General features: G+C 33.9%; 2 protein-coding genes and 1 pseudogene across 2 annotated transcripts; 1 reads left to right on the top strand and 2 right to left on the bottom strand.

Moving 5' to 3' along the window:
• Positions 1-2,438: 2,438 nt before the first annotated feature.
• Positions 2,439-2,900, bottom strand: LOC145035408 (uncharacterized). Its single transcript, XM_078983952.1, has one exon. It carries the CDS (start codon positions 2,898-2,900, stop codon positions 2,439-2,441), a length of 462 nt encoding a protein of 153 aa, XP_078840078.1.
• Positions 2,901-4,569: 1,669 nt separating this feature from the next.
• LOC145035864 (pyruvate kinase, cytosolic isozyme) lies at positions 4,570-8,468 on the top strand. Its single transcript, XM_078984363.1, has 3 exons — positions 4,570-4,722; positions 5,688-5,979; positions 7,012-8,468. Exons 2-3 carry the CDS (start codon positions 5,722-5,724, stop codon positions 8,284-8,286), a joined length of 1,533 nt encoding a protein of 510 aa, XP_078840489.1. The 5' UTR covers positions 4,570-4,722; positions 5,688-5,721; the 3' UTR covers positions 8,287-8,468.
• A 6,458-nt stretch (positions 8,469-14,926) lies between these two features.
• On the bottom strand, positions 14,927-16,361 carry LOC145035865 (glycosyltransferase 6 pseudogene; annotated as a pseudogene).
• Between the last annotated feature and the right edge of the window lie 4,442 nt (positions 16,362-20,803).

Here is a 20,803-nt window from a genome sequence, read left to right on the forward strand (position 1 = left end):
TTTGAGGTGAGTTACCTTCCAGTAGCGGTGGGTCTAAGGCCACAATGCCGGCCCACCAGTAGGAGATGTGTGATTAGATGATTGTCTTTGTGATATTCATCTAGGGTTGCTACTACTGTGTTATGTTATGTGTTAGTGACAGTAGGGGGGAGATAGTCCCCCCAGAATACCGGTCGATAGGGCCGAAGGGGCGGTCATGCCCAACCATGCTAGATAGACTATGTGATATATGTGTTATGTGGTAGTAGTAGGGGGTGAAATAGTCCCCAGAATACTGGTCGATAGGACCGAAGGGGAGGCCATCACCCAGATATGCTAGGCAGTATCCGGTCGAGAGGACCGAAGGGGAGGCCAGCACCCAGATATGCTAGGCAGTATCCGGTCGAGAGGACTGAAGGGGTAGGTCGGGCACCCATATATGCCTGACAAATTTACATATGTTATGTGATTATGTGGTATGTGGTACAGTGGGGGAACTCACTAAGCTTTGTGATTACGTTTTACAGTTTTGGTTTCACGTACCTCTTCTTCGAAGGGGAAGGAGCTGGCGCGGTAGCGGCACATCATGCACACGCTCTGGTTTCCGCATTTACGAGATTCACTGGGATTTGTACTCTGATATTTTGATGGGTTGTATGGTTTGGCTTTTAAACATAGTTTCGTTGTGTTATTGTGTGATCAAACAATGTTTTTAATTGTTAATGTTTTCTAAAGTAATGTTTTAAAACGAAATTTTCGGACGTGAAAATTGGGACGTTACACCATCTTTCATTTCTAACTTTGATGTTATCAACTCTTAACGATGTTTTATCAAACTTGCATTCACTGATTTTGTGAGAGGTGTCACCACATCTGTAACAAACTCTAGTACCAAAGTTTTTCTTGGTAAGCAGATTTCTAGATTTAACACATTTGAATTTGAAAGATTCACCAAGTGAATTTTGAGTCCTTTTATTTGACATTGAATTACTACAGAATTTAGTGTCAGAAGAACTATGACCAATGATGGATAAGCAGCTGACATCAGTATCAGATTTAGACTTATGTACTGAAACACTGCAATCAGGATGATGTTTAAGTTGTTCATGAACAGCATGAAACACTCCGTTTGAGATAGGAAATGCGATAATATTTTCAGCGAGAGGAGTTGGTCTCTCAAGATGTGCAGGGTAAGAAGTAGGATCAATTCCGGTAATTTCAATATTACACTCAGTAACACCATTAGAATCAGTAACACAGTATTCATCAATGAGACTCTGATTAATAAAAGTGTTGCTGATAAATTTGTTTTTGAAACTATCTTTTAATTCATTCATGGAATAAAATTCAGATTCCTTTTCTTGAGATTCAAAAACTTTTTCAGCTTCAGCAAAATTTCCCCCAAGGATTTTCTCACATGAATGTGGTATTTGAGCAGAAATAACATAATTAGCATTTTTGTGAGATTTAGCCCAAAGTTTTAAAACAGTTTGTTCTTTGTTCACGTGGTCTTTAACTTTATCAATTTCAGCAGATAGCGAGGAATTTGATAAACTAGTAACTCTTAGATTTTCCTGAGTAGTGTCAAAAATTTTATTTTTCAAGGATAGTTCAGTTTTAAGAAGATCAATTTGATTCTGCATATCTCTTATGATTTGATTCTTCTTAGAATTAAGAACACCCAAATACTCAAACATTTTGATTTTTTCATTCATTGAATAGGAAACAAAGTTTTGAACCTGATACATTGAAGGAGAATCAGTGTTGTGCTTCCTGGAGTTTTCAACTGCATCAGACATATCAGCATCAAACGAACTGTTGCTGACTTTACATTCATCAGTGTCTTCTATCTTGGTCATCATACATTTAACTTCATCATCTGATGACTCCTCATCAGTCTTCCATTTTTCTTCTTCAGCGACAAGAACTTTATGTTCCAAGTTCTCTGCTTTCAGTTTCTCAACCAACTTGTTGTACTTCTGCTTCCAGTATTCATCCGAGCTTTGGGTTCTTTGCTTGCATTCTTTTGCAAAATGATCAGTGCTACCACAGTTAAAGCACTGAGCTTTTCCTTTCCTTTTAGTAGCATGTTTCTTGTCAGCATCTGATCTTTTTGAAGATTTCCCACTCATCTTCTTCTGAAACTTTGAGAAATTTCGGCCTGATTTCTCAAAAGTCTTCACAATTAAAGCCGCACTAGCAACAACCTTTTCCAGATCATCAGTCTCACTTTTAGAAGAATCAGTGTCTGACTCTGACACTTGCTTTTTGTTTGAGAATAATGCCACTGATGACTCACGCTGAGCATCCTTCATCAGCTTCTTTCTTTGAAGCTTGGATTCCTCATAGTATCGAAGGTTTCCATAGAGACTTTGTAAATCCATTGTGTTGATCTTCTCACTATTTTTCAGCACATCAACATGATTCTCCCAACCTGCACCCAGAGAATCCAAAAACTTCTACACTAGAACAGTTCGATGCTTCAACTGATCTAGTCTCCGCAGATCATTAACAATAGTGTTAAACCTGTTAAAGGTTTGAGTCAGGGTTTCACCTTTTTTTGCAAAGAAATGTTCATACCTTCTGTTTAGATCATTTATTTGAGTAGCCTTGACTTCCTTAGTGCCTTCAAAAGATACAGTCAGCATGTCCATCATTTCTTTTGCTGAGATGCAGTTCTGAACCAACCCAAAGATATTGTATGGCAAAGCATAGCTGATTGTAGCCCGAGCACGAACATCGAGACCATTCTTTCTTTTGTCATCTGTTGTCCAGTTTTCTCTAGGTGTTTTCTTCATGACACCATCAGGAACATTGTTTTTCAAGGGCTGATACATCGGAACATATGGACCTTTGTCGATGATGTCCAACATGTCTTCATCTACAAATTCTAATGCATAGAGAGCCTTTATTTTCCACATAGCAAAATTGGTTTCATCAAACGGAGGAATTTTAGCAGAAGTATGATTTGATGAGTTTAAAGAGGAAGATGATGAAGCCATTTGTTTGATAAGAGAACGTTGTTCTGATACCAATTGAAAGGACCTTATATCAAACGATTTATCAAACAATGACTATCAACAAGAACAATGAAGTTTCACAAAGAACTTTCACTAAGAATGATAATCTCACAAAGAGATTATCGTTTGCACAAAGCGGCTATTAGGGTTTGTGAAAGACGACGTCTCACAAACTTGTACAAAAAGACTATATAGAACTAATCTAGACAATCCCTACAAATCAGGGATATTCCAGCTAACTAATAAACGATAACTATGGAAACAAGATAAATACTAAATCTGTTACAAAATATTGAATATAAAACTATACACTGAACAACTGGTATGCTAACGCTGATGCTGACGCTAGATTACGTGCTGATGCTGAGTGATCAGTTTCAAACATCATCATATTATAAGGTTCGACCTTACATTTCTTGAAACAGGGAACCTAGCATTGTCTAGAAATAGAGAAAAATCAGAAGAAACACAATAGGATTTCTGAAATGTTTGGTGGTTTCGTGGATGAATAAAGTATGAAGTTGGATGAGAATGAATCGAAGATGAACACAACCCTAGATTTTGCAAAGATTGGACGACTTACGAGAGAGAGAGTGTGGGACCCTTTAATATTAAATAATTATATATATATATATATATATATATATATATATATATATATATATATATATATATATATATATATATATATATAAAACAAATCTTCATAAATGGTCCTTGTGGCAGTGAAATGATATAAATACACTTCACTTAACGGTCAAAAACTAATAAAGTTAACGAAAAAGACTATTTGTTAAAAGTTTTGAAACCACAGGGACCAACTGTGAAGTTTTTTAAACTTAGGGACTAAACTTGATATTTTCGAAAACCACAGAGACCATTTTTGAAGTTTTATCTTAAATTAAATTAAATAATAAATGACAATTCTCCGATTATTTTATATTTAAGTAATTTTTTTGCAACACATCTGTAACATTATCACAAACTTCTTTTATCTCATTGTGTTACTCTCCAATCTTGTGTTACTCTCCAATCTTATCATATGACTAAATATTAAATAATTCTCTAATTCTTCCATATATTATGTTAGTTAAATAATATAAAAAAAATCAAATAACACATTGAATAATTTTTTTTAGCTCAAATAGAGTTTGTACGTAAGAATTATGAATGTTTAAAATCGAATTATTTTTTACGAAGTAGCTTATTTTGGCACTTAAAAATATAACTTTCCTACCTCTAAATTGTTAGATAAATAGGATAGAAAACATAATATTCATTGGATTTATAACCTTAGTTACAAACAATAATGCAGCTCAAACAAACTTGGTAGGAAAGAATTATCGTTTTAAAAATAATTTGAAAAATATAGATTAAGTTTGTTATTTCCTCTCAAATCTCAATATAAAACATAAAGGAAATTAATTTTTAAGGAAAAAACCCGAAAACGCTACGAATCGTGCCTCGTTGGCCAAAACCACCACGCACCTTCTTCTCCCGATGACGCCTGTCGGGCGCACTATGTTGACCGAAACTACTGGCCGCTCGATGTTTTCCAAAACTAAAAAATTAAAAAGAAAACAATTCTCCACGCCAAACACGAATAAACCCTTTTTGTTCTCACAACAGTCCCTTTCATCCTCCATTTATACTACTCCAACAGGGAGAAAGCGTAGAAGCAAGCACAGCAGATTCCAAGAGGTGTGCTTTTTGCTTTTGCTGGGTGAGTGGTTTTTTACTTCCGAGTTCTTCCCTTTCTTCTGTTTCATGTCATTATTTTTCAACCATTGTTGCTCGGTTTAGTTTGTTCGTCAATTTCTACTGTATGATTTGTTGTCTTGATGAAGCTGAAGTGATTTTAGTTCTCGATTTTCATTGGATCTGCTCTCTACATGCCGTATTCATCCTTGTTTTTGCGTTTGTTTCAGTTATTACTGTACTTGAGATGTAAATCTGAGATGTAATCCGAACACCAAATTTGACTCCACCGTTTCCAGATTATATCTGTTGAATATGTCTCTGAAGTAGTAATGAATCGTTGTAAAGCACTTTTAGGTTTTGCGAGCACGAAGTCAAGATGTTTTAGGTTTTGAATCTGTGCTCATATCTTCAGTCTGGAATAGGTTTTTATCTGGTTCCATCCTCTAAGAATGGAATCGGAGTCCTTAACATGCTCTTCATAGCTTAGGTCAGATGGATCCCATTGTTTGAGTCGTAGAATAGGAATCCCCAAATTGATTTATAAATTATTTCTACTATTTATCAATGAAGTTTTAGTTCCCAAATATACCAATTTAATTGTATAATTATACTTTACATGTAATATGATGTTGTAATATTAAATTGATAGTTGTATACTAATAGTTTATTCGGTTATAGTTGTTTAATAATATAATTTATAAAGTTGTTCTAACTTCTAACAACAAGATGCAATACAGATTTGTAAAATCGTAATAAATTAAGGGGTATTTTAGAAAATCTAAAAGGAATATCCCCGGAATATTCTTTTGGTGTATAAAATGCTTGAATGTGTAATGGTTTGGAGATGAATCACCTTTTGTACCAAATATTACACCATTTTGGTCGTACAAAAAAAAATGGTGTTATCATGTTATGAGTTTGAGATAATCTAGCAACTTTGAATTTGATTTATAAAGTATTAATTTGTTTTTTACATTTTGGAAACAGATAAATCCATTTGCTTGGTTTAAGTAGTTTAACCATGTCGAACATAGACATTGAGGGGATCTTGAAGGACCTTCCTAATGATGGGCGTATTCCAAAAACAAAGATTGTATGCACTCTGGGACCCGCTTCTCGGTCAGTAGTCATGTGTGAGAAGCTACTTCGGGCAGGGATGAATGTTGCCCGGTTCAACTTCTCACATGGGACCCACGAGTATCATCAGGAGACTTTGGATAATCTTCGAATTGCCATGCAAAATACTCAGATCTTGTGTGCAGTGATGCTTGATACCAAGGTAAAAAGTTCTATGCTCTTTGTTTATATGCATCCAGGATCAAGATTTTCTTTTTGTGCTTGTGTTGTTTGTAGGGACATGTCTTAATCTTGACTTAATGCAAAAAGAAGTCGAGTGCTTTCTCCATTAAGTCCTTTAACTTCTAATTTTTTTTCAGATTTGCCCTTATTTATTGTTTCCTTTTCGATTCCTCAAATCTGCCATCATTTTATCAAACATTAACCAAGTTTCAGTTTAGGGTGAAAGTTTTGAAACACTACATGGAAAAATGTCACAAACTGATAAAACCAAGTTCCACAATTGTTGTGAAATAAATATAATCAATTCACTTTAGGCAATGTCATTACAAGTTGAAAAGAAACCGATACTATAATCACTATACTAACAAGAATACATGAATATAAGACATCATTACAACTGAATTTTCATTATAAAATAGGATTTCACAACAATGCAACAGTTGTGAAACTTGGTTATTGGTTACTGGTTAGTACATTGTCATTTTAATGTTTCAACACTTTCACAACACTGAAACTTGGTTACTGTTTATTGAAATTGCTTCAGTAAACATGCCATGTCATCCATCCACATCATTGCCATGTCAATAAAAAATACAACACTTCATAACAACAGAACAAAATGCTACAAAAAGGGTACAAAAAAGTGAAAGTTGAGAGGTTAAATCCCTCAGGAAAAAGTTTGAGGTACTTAGGTGGAACACATGTGAAACTTGTTTATTACTTTGTGACAATGTCCCAATATTTTTAAGACAATACTTTTAACCTTTAAGTTCAGATTCACTACATCTCAAATTCAAAGATTGGAATTATTAAACTATTGATTACAAAGTTCACCCGACTTAATGTATTAAAACACTAATCATTTACCTATTTTCCTTCTTCTTTTTCTCCCATCACCTCTAACGTTTAAATTAATCAACATCGTTATCATTGATAAATGTTATGATATTTAACTTAAAAAATCAACATCTTTCTCTTGGAACTAATCTTGAATCCCTTGTTTTTCTTCCAGGGTCCCGAGATTCGAACTGGATTCTTAAAGAATGAAAAGCCTGTTCAACTAAAGGAAGGACGTGAAATCACTATAAGCACAGATTACACCATTAAAGGAGACGAAGAAACCATATCCATGAGCTACAAGAAACTCCCAGTCGACTTAAAACCAGGAAACACAATTTTATGTGCAGATGGAACCATCACCCTAACAGTCATATCCTGTGATCCCGCATCTGGAACCGTTAGATGCCGATGTGAAAACACCGCCATGTTAGGTGAGAGAAAAAACGTAAATCTCCCCGGTGTAGTCGTTGATCTCCCAACACTAACTGAAAAAGATCAAGAAGACATCCTCCAATGGGGTGTCCCCAACAACATCGACATGATTGCACTTTCCTTCGTGCGAAAAGGATCCGATCTTGTCAATGTCCGCAAAGTCCTGGGCCCACATGCTAAAAACATTCAGTTGATGTCAAAAGTTGAAAACCAAGAAGGAGTGGTAAACTTCGATGAAATCCTCCGTGAAACCGATTCCTTCATGGTAGCCCGAGGTGACCTCGGAATGGAAATCCCAGTTGAAAAAATCTTCTTAGCCCAAAAAATGATGATCTACAAATGCAACCTCGCGGGAAAACCCGTAGTAACCGCAACCCAAATGCTCGAGTCCATGATCAAATCCCCCCGCCCGACTCGCGCCGAAGCCACCGACGTCGCCAACGCGGTCCTCGACGGGACCGACTGCGTGATGCTCAGCGGCGAATCCGCCGCCGGCGCGTACCCGGAGATCGCGGTCAAAACCATGGCCCGCATCTGCATCGAAGCCGAATCGTCTCTCGACTACTCACTCATCTTCAAGGAAATGATAAAGTCAACCCCGTTGCCCATGAGTCCTCTTGAATCCCTTGCGTCGTCTGCGGTTCGAACCGCAAACAAAGCGAAGGCGAAGTTGATTGTGGTTTTGACGCGCGGTGGGACCACGGCTAAGTTGGTGGCCAAGTATAGGCCTGCGGTTCCAATTTTGTCGGTTGTGGTCCCGGTGCTTTCGACGGATTCGTTTGATTGGACGTGTAGCGATGAGACGCCAGCTAGGCATAGTTTGGTTTACCGGGGTTTGATTCCGCTTTTGGCTGAGGGGTCCGCGAAGGCGACTGATGCGGAGTCGACTGAGGTGATTTTGGAGGCGGCGTTGAAGTCGGCGACTGCTAAAGGGTTGTGTAAGAAGGGTGATGCGGTGGTGGCACTTCATCGGATTGGTGCTGCTTCTGTTATCAAGATCTGTATTGTTAAGTAATGGTCGTGGTTGTTGGTTAGGAAGTTGCTTTTGTTGGAAAATCAGGATGGTTTTTTGTTGTTAAGGATGTTTTGACTTTTGAGTTTGTGATTTGGGTCGTATGTGACCAAATAGACCTGTTTGAATAAAAACTCGTGAGAAATTGTTGTGTTACAATAATACACAGGGTTTGGGCTGGAAAATGGTTGTGGGTTTGTGCTAGCTCTGGCTAAATGGGTTTGGGCCGTATAATTAGTTACACTTGTTATCGATGGTTTTTGTTTTGGTATGTGTGTGGTCTATAGACCAGTTTGGTCTTGCAGCGGGTTGGGTCTAGGTTTTTGAGGTTGGGTTTCGGTTTCTTTTTGGGGTTTTCACAAAGAAATTGTAAAATATCATTTTCGAATAATTAACCGCAGAAATGGTCATTGTGGTTTGGCGATTTGTCAACATAAGGTCCAAAAAATAGTTTATTAGCAAAAAGATCTTTATTTGGTGGTTTACTTGTGATTTTGAGTTCTATTTCATTAAATTTTAACACTTGGTTGTTAATTTTTTTAAAATGTCAATCTTTCCTTGGGAACCATTTCTAGGGTTGTCTCTTTTTGACAAAGTTGCAAAAAGGTTCCTGTGGTATGTATTTTTTTAGGGTTTAGTTCAAACCTAGACGTTTTTGGATTGATAGTCATTTTGAGCTAGTTTAAATGCAATTTTGGTTTCTACCAAACTAAAAAGATTATTATACCTTAATGAATTTAATTTTTATTTTTCTTTCACTTTTTAAAATTATTATTATTATTAAATATAAAATTGGGTTCACCTCTCTCTCTCTCTCATCATCATCATCAACATCATCATCAAGAAATCCTCGTTTTCCATTTCACTTCAGTGGGTTCTTTACATCCCAAATCATTCACTCTTGTCCATTATGTTCTCTTCCACATCTCCATCTTCACTCACTGCGATGAGACACAAATCATCCGTTGCCCTTTTTACCTATTGTTGAAATCAGAAAATGTGTTCCCATTTGAAATCAATATCCTCAAACTGGATTCTTCTATTGGTTTTTCATATTTCGAATCTGAAATTGATTTTACATGTGAAATCGAACCATGGATATCCTTTCTTTATCTCAGTTGGATCAATTAATAGGTGTGTGTGTGTATGTGTTTTCGATCACAACTCTCAATGATCCTCTTTTTCTTATTTGATTTTGAACGAGAAGATGGGACAGAGATGGAGATTCGATGTCTCTTTCTTCTTTCTTTGTAAAATTGATAAGCTGGTCTCAAGTTGTAGGTATGAGATGATGATAAGGGCTGATTTCCTTCGGATTCGGTAGTAATGCAGATGGAGAAAAATCGTCTCCAGATTGCTGCAAATGCCAATGGTGGGCGTTTGGATCAACAACAGTTAATCGATGGATGATTAGATGGGGATAATTTAGGGATATCGTTCCCTTTTCCTGTGGATAGATGACTCCAGGCGATAACAGAGACCAGAGATGAGGTGAGGTTAAACCAGAGAAGAAGACGGAGGTATGGGGTGAAGCGAGAGCGATGAAGGTGAATGGTTCGGCTGGAGAAGAATGGGGTTGGGGATCTGTGTGTGTGTTTGGAGAGAGAGAGAGAGAGAGAGAGAGAGAGAGAGAGAGAGAGAGAGGGTGGGAGGGCCCAAATTAAATATTTATTTTCTTTTTCATTTAAATTAAATAGAAAAAAATAAAAAAAATATCAAAATGATATTATAATCATTTCAATTTTACGAGGGACCAAATCTACGTACAAACATGACCAAAATAACCACCAATCCAAAAAAGTCATAGTTTGGACTAAAACCCTAAAAAAATAAATACCACAGGGACAATTTTTGCAGTTTTGTCTCTCTTTTTATCAAACTATAAGGACCATTTATGCATTTTTTTATTTTATTGAATTATTATACATTAATTCTTCTTTTTAATTTTATTGAATTATAATACATTAATTCTTTTTTTTTCATTTTTATTGGATTAATTTTTTTATTTGATTATTATTTATTATTTAATTTAATTTTAATATATAATATTTATATATTAATAAATATTAAAATTTTATATTATTAATTTCTTTTAACTAATGTTTTTTTATTTTTATTGGATTATTTTTTATTTTATTTTTATTAGATTAATTTTTTATTGGATATTTAATTTATTTTTCATGCGTAATATTAATTTTTTTAAATTTTTTTTGGTTCAACCACAAAGTCGTCGAAATACACAAAAGCACCGCATCCCATCGTTTAAAATCGTCAGGGTCACCGCCAATCACCTTCATCAAAGGTCCGATAGAAACACTACATGCTTGTTCCACCCACCGCTGCTAGTAGCCACCGGTGGCAACCTCTTCACATTCCATTGGAATCCTCTTATAGTTAGTTGTATTCCATTACAACCACTATTATTTGAACTACCATGAGGTTCGATCCAAACACCTCTACCACCTTGTTGCTATCTACAACCTTGCGTTGCCGCATCAACTTGCCGAAAGTCGACCATCGGTGCCTACAATCAGCCATTCTCGACCAAACTACACCAATCAACTATCCACACAATGCACAATCAAAAACTTCATAATATTTACTATGTGTTTATATATATATATATATATATATATATATATATATATATATATATATATATATATATATATATATATATAGAGAGAGAGAGAGAGAGAGAGAGAGAGAGAGATATCTAAATATATGTGAAAAAGACTACCAAAGTTTATTATGCAAAATGATTTTTTCCATGTGTTATTATTTAATTTAACCAGTTGAACCGGATTTTTGTAAAAACCAACCGGTTCATTCCGGTTCAGAAATAGGCATAAAACCGATGATAGTTGAATCGCTCATTTCCTTGGTTCCTAGTCCAACCGATTCTACCAAACGATTCAAACCGGTTTTTAAAACATTGGAAACATGCTCTAGTCGGCTGTTCATTACTGACACCATCGTCAATGTGATAATGTTAGATCTAGGGGTTTCAAACCACCAGATCCACCTCTAGATCTTTTCAGGTAGTGCAGGTTTGAAGCTTCGATGTTATAAGGTTGTGCATGTGTTGTGTAAGGCAATAACCGGAGGAACTGACCAGGTAGTATGTTGCAATGATGTAAGCTAGTAAAAGGCAACGAATGGAGGAACTGACTGGGTGTGTTTGGGTTGGACCTCCTGGTGGTTCGAACAGTGATGGTTCTAGTGGAAAATGATCGGCTTAGTGATAAATATAAAGGATTCTGACGAATTGTGAAGAGACTGTCGCAGGTGGCTACTGGCTGACGGCGTTGGGTAAAATAAGTTGGTAATGTTTCCGTCCAACCTAAGATGAATGTGATTGGCGGTGGACGGTGGTCCCGACGATTGGATGCGATGTTTTTGCGTATTCCGATGATTTTGTGGTAGAACCAATAAAATTACACAGAATTAATATTATACATTAAAAATAAATTAATAATCCAATAAAATATATTTATGATATATATAAAATAATAAATTAAATTTAATAAAATAGAAATTAAAAAAATAATCCAATAAAAACTAAAAAAGAATTTCTTAACAAAAATTAATAATATAATAATGTAATATTTATTAATATATAAATGTTATATATTAAAAATAAAATAAATTAATATATACTAATCAAATAAAAAAAAATAATCCAATAAAAATGAAATTAAAAAAAAAAAAACTAATGTATAATAATTCAATAAAGTTAAAAAGAAGAAGAATCAATACATGATAATTCAATAAAATTGAAAAGAATAGTTCTAAGTTGTAGAAATGATCATTGTAATTTGGTAAAAAGAGACAATTATAAAAATAATATGAGGGTAAAACTGTCATTTTAAAAAAATTAACAACCATCTGTTAAAATTAACGAAATATGGACCAAAACCACAACTAAACCACTAAATAAAAGCATTTTTTTTTGCTAATAAATGTTTTTTTTGGATCTTACCGAAATCATATGGACCATTTCTGCAATTTTGTCTTTTCTATATTTAATGATAATAAGATTATGGATGGGTTTAAACGAGTTGTAGCCGTTTGTTGTAGCTTTTGTTTTTGTTTGTATAGAAATATTAACTAAATTAAAAAGTAAAAACCAAAAGCTCAAATTTCTCAAAACCTACTTGAATTTGGCTGCTCTGCTATTGGGCACCCTATGTACAGTTTATTATTTTTTCTCATTAATTTTTACAAAATTTAGAGATGAAACTAAACACTGTAATTGCAAAAATAAGAAAATAGGGCAAACCAATTGACTGTCGGCGGAATGGAATGCGCAACTAGATCATTGTTTTTTGCATTTTCGGCACTAATCACGTTAATGTAAAACCATTTTATCAAATGAAATGGACAGATGTGATTTGTTTTTACGTTTCTTGTTGATATAAGAAAACTCCCGCTTTAAGTCGATTAAAAGTTGTCCTACACAACTAAGACAATATACGATCCGTTCCCGTTTTATGTAAATTTGGAAAAGTAAATGAAAATCTTAAATATCGAACAATCAGAATTGAAATAAAATAGTAAATTACTTATAGAATATTTCTTTAAATAAAAAATGAATTTGAAAATGGTTGAGATCTGGATCTAGCGGTTTGGATCGTGGGAAATTCAGAACTTCACATGAATACATCCTTTGCACGACCTTTGAGGCTTTCATCCTTTGACTTTCTTTCCAGAGAATGCGTTTGGTAGTAAAGCTGAGAGAAAGATATGGTTTGGATTATTTGTTTGATCTCTCTTAAAAAAAATAAACTAAGAAGTTAAAAATAATCTAAATTACATTATTAAATTATATAGTTTGTCAAAAATTAGTTGCAACCATTTTAAAATTATTTATTTTTTTCTTTAATCACATTTATAAGACAAATAATGTCAGTTTTTAATTGTAATTCATAGAAAATTTCATTTATTCCTAATAATGTGGAATTTGTGGATATTCAATTAAGAATAAATGCGTTTCATTACCCTATGTATCTTTTTGACTGTTTTATTTATTTTGAATTAAATAAAATTTGTTAAACCTCAATTACCATATTTACACCATGAAATTAAATCAATATATTTATTAGCATTTGGTCATAATCTAATTTTATATTAAATATTACTTTTTAAATAATATATTTACATAACTAATACTATAAACCAATCTAAATTACTTTTACCATTTATCAAACAACTTAAAAACTAAAATTACATTTTATATATATATATATATATATATATATATATATATATATATATATATATATATATATATATATATATATATATATATATATATGGGAAAAGTGAATATACCCTTAAGGGTATATAAGCTTAGGTACCTAAACCCACCATAATATATCGTTTTGTTTGATATATATTCATTATAATGTTCTTAAACTTCAACATTTAACTTGATTTACTTTCAAGATTTTCAAAATTTCAGTATTACATTCCTCTTATAACATATTTTTATGTCGAACATATACTAGGCTATATATATTATAGTTGAAAATGAAAATTATATACGAGGAAGATAAATGTAAAATTTATAAAAACCTTAGAATTAAATCAAGTTAGAAGTTGAATTATAAGAACATTGGACAAGTACAATGTGTATATATGATATAAAACGATGTAATATGATGAGTTTGGATACCTAAGGTTATATACCCTTAAGGGTATATTCACTTTTCCATATATATATATATATATATATATATATATATATATATATATATATATATATATATATATATATATAATATTAATATCATAGTTTATTCATAAGAATTAAAAAAAAAAGGTTAAATCATAAAAATTTGATATATTTTTATAAATTTTTAATAAATATGTTATCTAAATAAAATTATAAAACATATCCATTTATAGCATGTGTCCAATCTAAGTTGTGATTTTTTATTGTCAACCAACCTCTTGTTAGTTGGATTGTATGTAATACTAAATTTCATTTCTTTTTTAGTGTCTATCATACAATCACCTCTTGTTAGTTGGATTGTATGTAATACTAAATTTCATTTCTTTTTTAGTGTCTATCATACAGATTACTGGTTATAATTTATTATCAATAAACATGGTTTTAAGGGAGTAAAAAATAACCAAAAACATAATAACAACATAAATATATAAAATATTATAAATATCAATAACATAATAGAACACTTTATTTAAAGTTCAAAAAAATTAACACATGAGTTTTGGCTAAAAGAAAATACTCAAGCACCCGAAACTTGAGCTTCACAAGGAAAGTATATATCACAACCTACTCAATCAAAAACATGCTGTCGAATACTTTTAATAAAATGGATTTATTTATTTATTTTTTTATTTACATCATAACCAATTTAAATCACAATCTTGGATTGGTTACCATGGCCACAGTTGGAGTATGGACCACCCAAACGGCCATTCATAGAAAAAAATCCGTTAGGATGATGATTTGCTGAGTTTTTTTAAACATATTTTTGTTATCAAATTGAAAATAATTAGATCTTTGGTATATGATAGCATTTTGAGTATTTCAAGAAACTTGAAAATTCTCAAGTACCACTTCAAAATACAATCGAAAAAGATTGAATAATTATATGTAACTAAATGTTCGATGTATCAAACAACAAATGAAGCTTTTATTTTTTTACTAAAATTTGCTCCAAAATATGTCCAAAACAGGGGAAATAAAACTAGAACATCAGAATTTCTATTCTATTCAAGCAGGATAATCAAATGGCAGCGGCGAAACAACCGAAGGATCTGATAAATTCCGGTGAACAAACCCGTAATTCCGGAGCACCTGGTTATCAGCAAAGTTCAAAGCCATGTTCATGGATTTCCGACAACTTGCTCCGGTGAACAACGGGTTATGTTTCCCATTACACGGCTGACACCCGGCGAAATGAGTCACAAACGGCCGCCTCCAGCTCCCAAACTCGTTCCCGGCGTCTTTCAACGACGGCTCTCGTAACACGCCGTACCGCTCACTCACCTTCTCCGCGTGTCGCCGTCGTAACATCGCCGCCGTCGTTTCAATCTCCAGATACCTCTCTGTTATGTTCTTCAATGTATCGACAATCAGAACCCAGTACCCTTCGAGATAATATCCGGTCTCGATCAGCATCTTCTTCCCATACCATTGTTGGTGTTCCTTCAGGAGCAAGTACGCCATCGCCGTCTGGTCGTCGGATTCATGCTTGAACACATCCATCAAAATTCCAGCCCATTTATCAAAATTAGGAGATTGGGGTCCCATGTCGGCCCATGAATCCAAGAAATCGAGCGACCATTGACAATTTCTGATCAGAAACGATCCTGCGTTCAACCCTAACCAGCTTTTCTTCTGGTAAACCTCTTTCGGCCATCCATGGACGACGAAGTTATAATCTTTGTACCGATGTAACGGAAGCTTGTATTCCATATCGGTGAACACAGCATCTTCATCGAGCCACCAGATCCATTCGGCTTCCGGATGAGCAACCATCGCCGCCCGAACCGCAGGTATCTTCGCCCAGCAAGAGTGCATATTGGGGTCGAGTAACACATTGTTGTAAAAGATATCGTAGCCATGGATTCGACAGTAATCGACTTTGTTCCTGTAAAATCTCAACAAGAAATGATCTCCGGTGGGGCTTTTGCATGGCGTAGATCGTGACCCAGTCACGATAAAGACTCGCTCCTGTGACCTGGGCTCGAAAGAGGGGTGGAGTTGGAGCCATGTTCGCCTTTTTCGGTCCCAATTTGTTATGGGTTTGTCGATGGTGTAGCCGAAACTTGGGTCGTCGTAGAAGGTGGCGATAGGTGGGTCGAACTGGAGGTTGAAGGCGGGGTCGGGTTGGTTACAGTTGCAGGAATTGGGTTTGGATTGAGAAAAAATGGAGATTGAATCAAGAGCTGAAAAGAAAAAGAAGCCCCAAAGAAGCAACAGTGATGAGACAGCTCCGGCGAGGAAGACGGAAGGCCGGTCAAGAATGCGAATCGCCGGCTTTCGCCAGCCAGTGTGTGGGAATGCCACCATGGATGCTGATAACTATGAACTTTTTTTATGCAATGATGCTTAAATACCATGCGAATTTCACACAAAAGATACTGTATTAACTAAATTTTACTTTAAATATCAATTCTCTACCTAACAGAAATATAAATTTTTTTAAAAATATACATTATATGAAATTAAAAAAACAGCTACTTATTTTATTATTAGTTTATAATTCATTGTAAAGATTTATAATTATTAATCAATTATTTTAAATAAAAAAATATTAATTAAGAGATATATATTAAAAATTTTAATTATAAATTTAAATTTAACATATAATTACAAAAAATAAAATAAAATTTTAAAATAATTTACTTAATATCTTCTATATATTACATAATATTAATAAGAAGTTATATTAAAATGAAAAGAAAAGAGTCTTAAAACTAAAGTTGTTTGAAATATTTAAAATATATTTGCCTTATTCAATTTTCACGATACCTATTTTAATTAAAATAGTCATTTACATGGAGAGGATTTTTTTTGCATTTTAGTGCTTTGACCAAGAACGAGGTGTCATCTCTCTCAAATAATAATTTTTAATATCAATTTAATATAAAATATTATACCCATTTAGAAATATATGATAAAATAGTTATCTACTAAAATCATATAATCAAATCGTTTCTATCATAGACTACATATAAAAAAAAATTTAATATAGTTTTTAGTTTACGTTTATGTTTAACTAATAGTAGCGTGCTTTCGTTAATAAATTTAAATATACAAAATAAATATATTAGAACACCATCAATTAAAAAAATAATAAGTCTCACAAACTCAACATACCAAATCAATTTGTCCCAAGACACTTGGGAGGACAATGATGGCTTGGAAGAGAGGATGAAGACAGCTCGCAGAGAAAGCAGTGGCTTGCACGGATGTGGCTTGCTTAGACCAGGGTGGCTTGCACGGATGTGATTTGCTTAGACCAGGGTAGCTTGTAGGTACCAAGATGGATTGAAGGGGATAATAGATGTAACATCTAAAATTTCAGACAAACAATATATATATATATATATATATATATATATATATATATATATATATATATATATATATATATATATATATATATATAATTTTAAAACTAGGAAACCATATCAATTTCATCTCAAAGCAAAAATCCAATTGTTTCAATAACATTAAAATAGAGTCATAGGTCATAATAAAATTTCAAGAGTGTGGAAATCCCTAAAACATAAAAGTATTTGCAATGTCCTTTGCTTTGCTGCTAGAAGCACTTAAAAATTTAAACATAAACCATAAACGCAAAATTTAATAAGTCTCACAAGATAACACATATAATACAAAATAATGGGCCTCGTCTAACATGTCTGTTTCATACACCACCAAACATACATTGACACCAGTGTTCTACATAATATATTCAGAAGATTCACCTTAATCAAAGAGTTGAAATGAGAATACTCAAAGTCATATAGAATTAGCTACACACATCACCTAAACCAACTAGAGGTTAAACCTTAGCAGCCATGTCGTGAATCTCGAATTACCAATCACATTTTTCCTAAGGTCTTAATCATTTAAGACTTCAACTTTAACTTTCCAAAACTCATCTAAATATGGTCTTAATGGATAAAGTTCCAAACTTTATCTACTTGGATGCCTTATACTCCAAAATCTCCCAACCTAAGTCCAAAAGGATCCAAAAAAGAACCCATAACCTTGCATGACACAGAGGGGGAGGGTGTTTGGGGGAGATTTTTTTTTCTTTTTTCTTTTTTCCTTATAAGCTATGCCTTTTGTACCCTCCAAACATTTAACTTTCATCGTACCTTATCAAAATTTCGCAATTAATTACCAAAATATCATATATTCTTGCGACATTTTGACGGCAAATCAAATCAAATTTTGACCATTTATTTTTGTAACATCCCGAAATATGGTACATTTATCAAATTTGAATCTTTTTTCTGAAAGTGTCAAAGTTAGTCCCTAATAGAAAAAAGTTGGCAAAAGGTATGTACGCGGGACGTACGAATGAGTACGTGCAACGTACTCATGCGTCATGCATGAACGTAGAGGGGCTAGCTAGTACATTGGGCGTACCCATGGTGTAACACCCACGCATCCGGGCTAGTCAATTTAGAGGCAATAAGCATCAAAAATTAATTTTTTTATGGAAGATTATTAAGAAGGATTAATCTTAACCAGGTTGTAGTATATGTTACAAGGGTTCAGTAGTACATATAAAGAACGCCGAAATCCGAGTTATAACGAAGAAGTTATGACCCGTCGAAGTTTTTCGGTAAAACCGGTACGGCACCGGGAGACATAAATAGTGAATTTACGATAGAGGACTTTTCAGCCTTAGTAATCTAAACAAAAGTCGTAGAATATGTTAAACTGAGAGCATCCATAAAAAGAACTCCCAAATCTGACTTCGTACGACGAAGTTATGAATTTTCTAACATTTAACATAGCAGTACACAACCCGAAACTCGAATTTTAGTTCGAGCGGTTTTTGGCCTATGCGACCTAAATGAGAGTTGAATATATCATTCATAGGAACTCAACGGTAAAAAGACATATGAAAACGGAGTCCGTATGTAGAAGTTACGAATTTTACGCGGACATTTAACAGTATAGTCTCCTCCTACTGTTAAATTTAAGATCGGTCGAGAATTAACCGACGGAGTCTAAATGAAAGTTTTAGATCTTGTTTTTACCTACGCGCGGATATAAAGAATGTCAAGAGTAGAGCTCGTATGTTAAAGATATGGACGAAACTTGGTCCCTACTCTTCGAGCGTGATAAATTCGATATAGTTTTGTAAATCTGAGATAGAATGAGAATTAGCTAACGACAACTAAATGAAAGTTGTAGTACTTGTAAATACCAACGTGTGGATATAAAGAACGTCAAAAATGGAGTTCGTATGAACGAGTTACAAATTATAATAGCATATTTATGTATTAAAATAAAGTATAAATCATATATACGTACACACACACACACACACACACACACACACACACATATATATATATATATATATATATATATATATATATATATATATATATCATTAGAAAGGTATCGACGATGCGGTTATTATACGACTAGTGTTGAGTACTTTCGATATTAATTTAGTACGGATATTGTTAAATCTATTTAAAATAGTATTATGAAGGGATGTTTAGTCGTTTATATAACTATAAGGTTATTAAGTAATTATGGAGGGTAGTTTTTGTAAATTCAATTACTATAAATAAGAGGCTTGGGCTCTCATATTTCTTACATCATTCTCTTGATTCAAGAGTCTTTTTCTTCTTATCCCCCGAGCATTTCATTCCCACTTGATTCGACTTCTCTGTCTGTAGTTTTAGTATAGTAAGGTGAGCGCTGAAGCGCTGCACGAATGTTTCTTAGAAAGATTCAGCGATGAAGTTCTGCCCCTGCAGAGCTCGACTCCTAGTTAAAACCCCTTTGCAAGTAAGTTATACTTATCCTATTTTAAATATAGTTTATATTTAAAATTAGTAGTGTTATTATGAACTTATAATAAATATTTGAGCTATTATTATGACTTATATAAATGTCGTTATAATATCTTTTTAACTACTCGCGATACAGAGAATCTGGTTTAAAGGGCCGCATAGGGTTGTTGGATTCAAGAGTGCTATATGCCAAAATGATCTTGCCCTCTGGTGTTTCATGTCTGGCCCCTATCTGTGCATAGTGGATGAAGAGTATTGTTTAACACTTATATAATAGTAATAATAGCTAGACTATTACTTAGTCTCGGTAAACTCTAGTGGTAATGGTACTAGGTTTTATCAAAGGAAATTGTTTTAAAGTAAACGAAGTGCTGTCCGAGAACCGTGTCACCACCTTATCAGGTGATTGTATAGTTACTTTCATCTTACACATAGATATGATGTAGTTTATATAAATTACGTGCTAAGTGTGCATATTGTTTGAATACTTGTTGTCTATACTGGATGAATAATTTTATATATGTTTTGAATAATTTAAACCGTATATGTTTTTTATATCTATGAAATATGTTGGGTAAAACGTGGTTAGATTAAATATGAGTTGGATGATGAGATGAGAGGTGATATAGACCATGAGATAAGGGTGAAATGTGAGCAATAAGAGAAGCCTTTTACCCAAGCGTTGTCCCCGTCATCTACCAAAGTACGGATGACAACCACAGACTATTCTAGACAGTCCAGTGGAACACTAGCAGACTCGCAAGCTGTAGGTGTTGTGAACGATGTGTTCACTCGGTGTACTCTAAACCTTGGCGACTATGCAGACTTAGTGCCTAAACCTTGGCGATCATGCAAACTTGATTCCTAAACCCTGGTGACTATGCAAACTTAGTACCTAAACCCTGGAAACTATGTGGACTTAGTGCATGTTTTATGAACCCTGACAACTATGCAGACTTAGTGCCTAAACCTTGGCGATCATGCAGAC

This window comes from Lactuca saligna, chromosome 3, assembly GCF_052625555.1.
Source record: "Lactuca saligna cultivar CGN05327 chromosome 3, ASM5262555v1, whole genome shotgun sequence".
Lineage (NCBI taxonomy): Eukaryota > Viridiplantae > Streptophyta > Magnoliopsida > Asterales > Asteraceae > Lactuca > Lactuca saligna.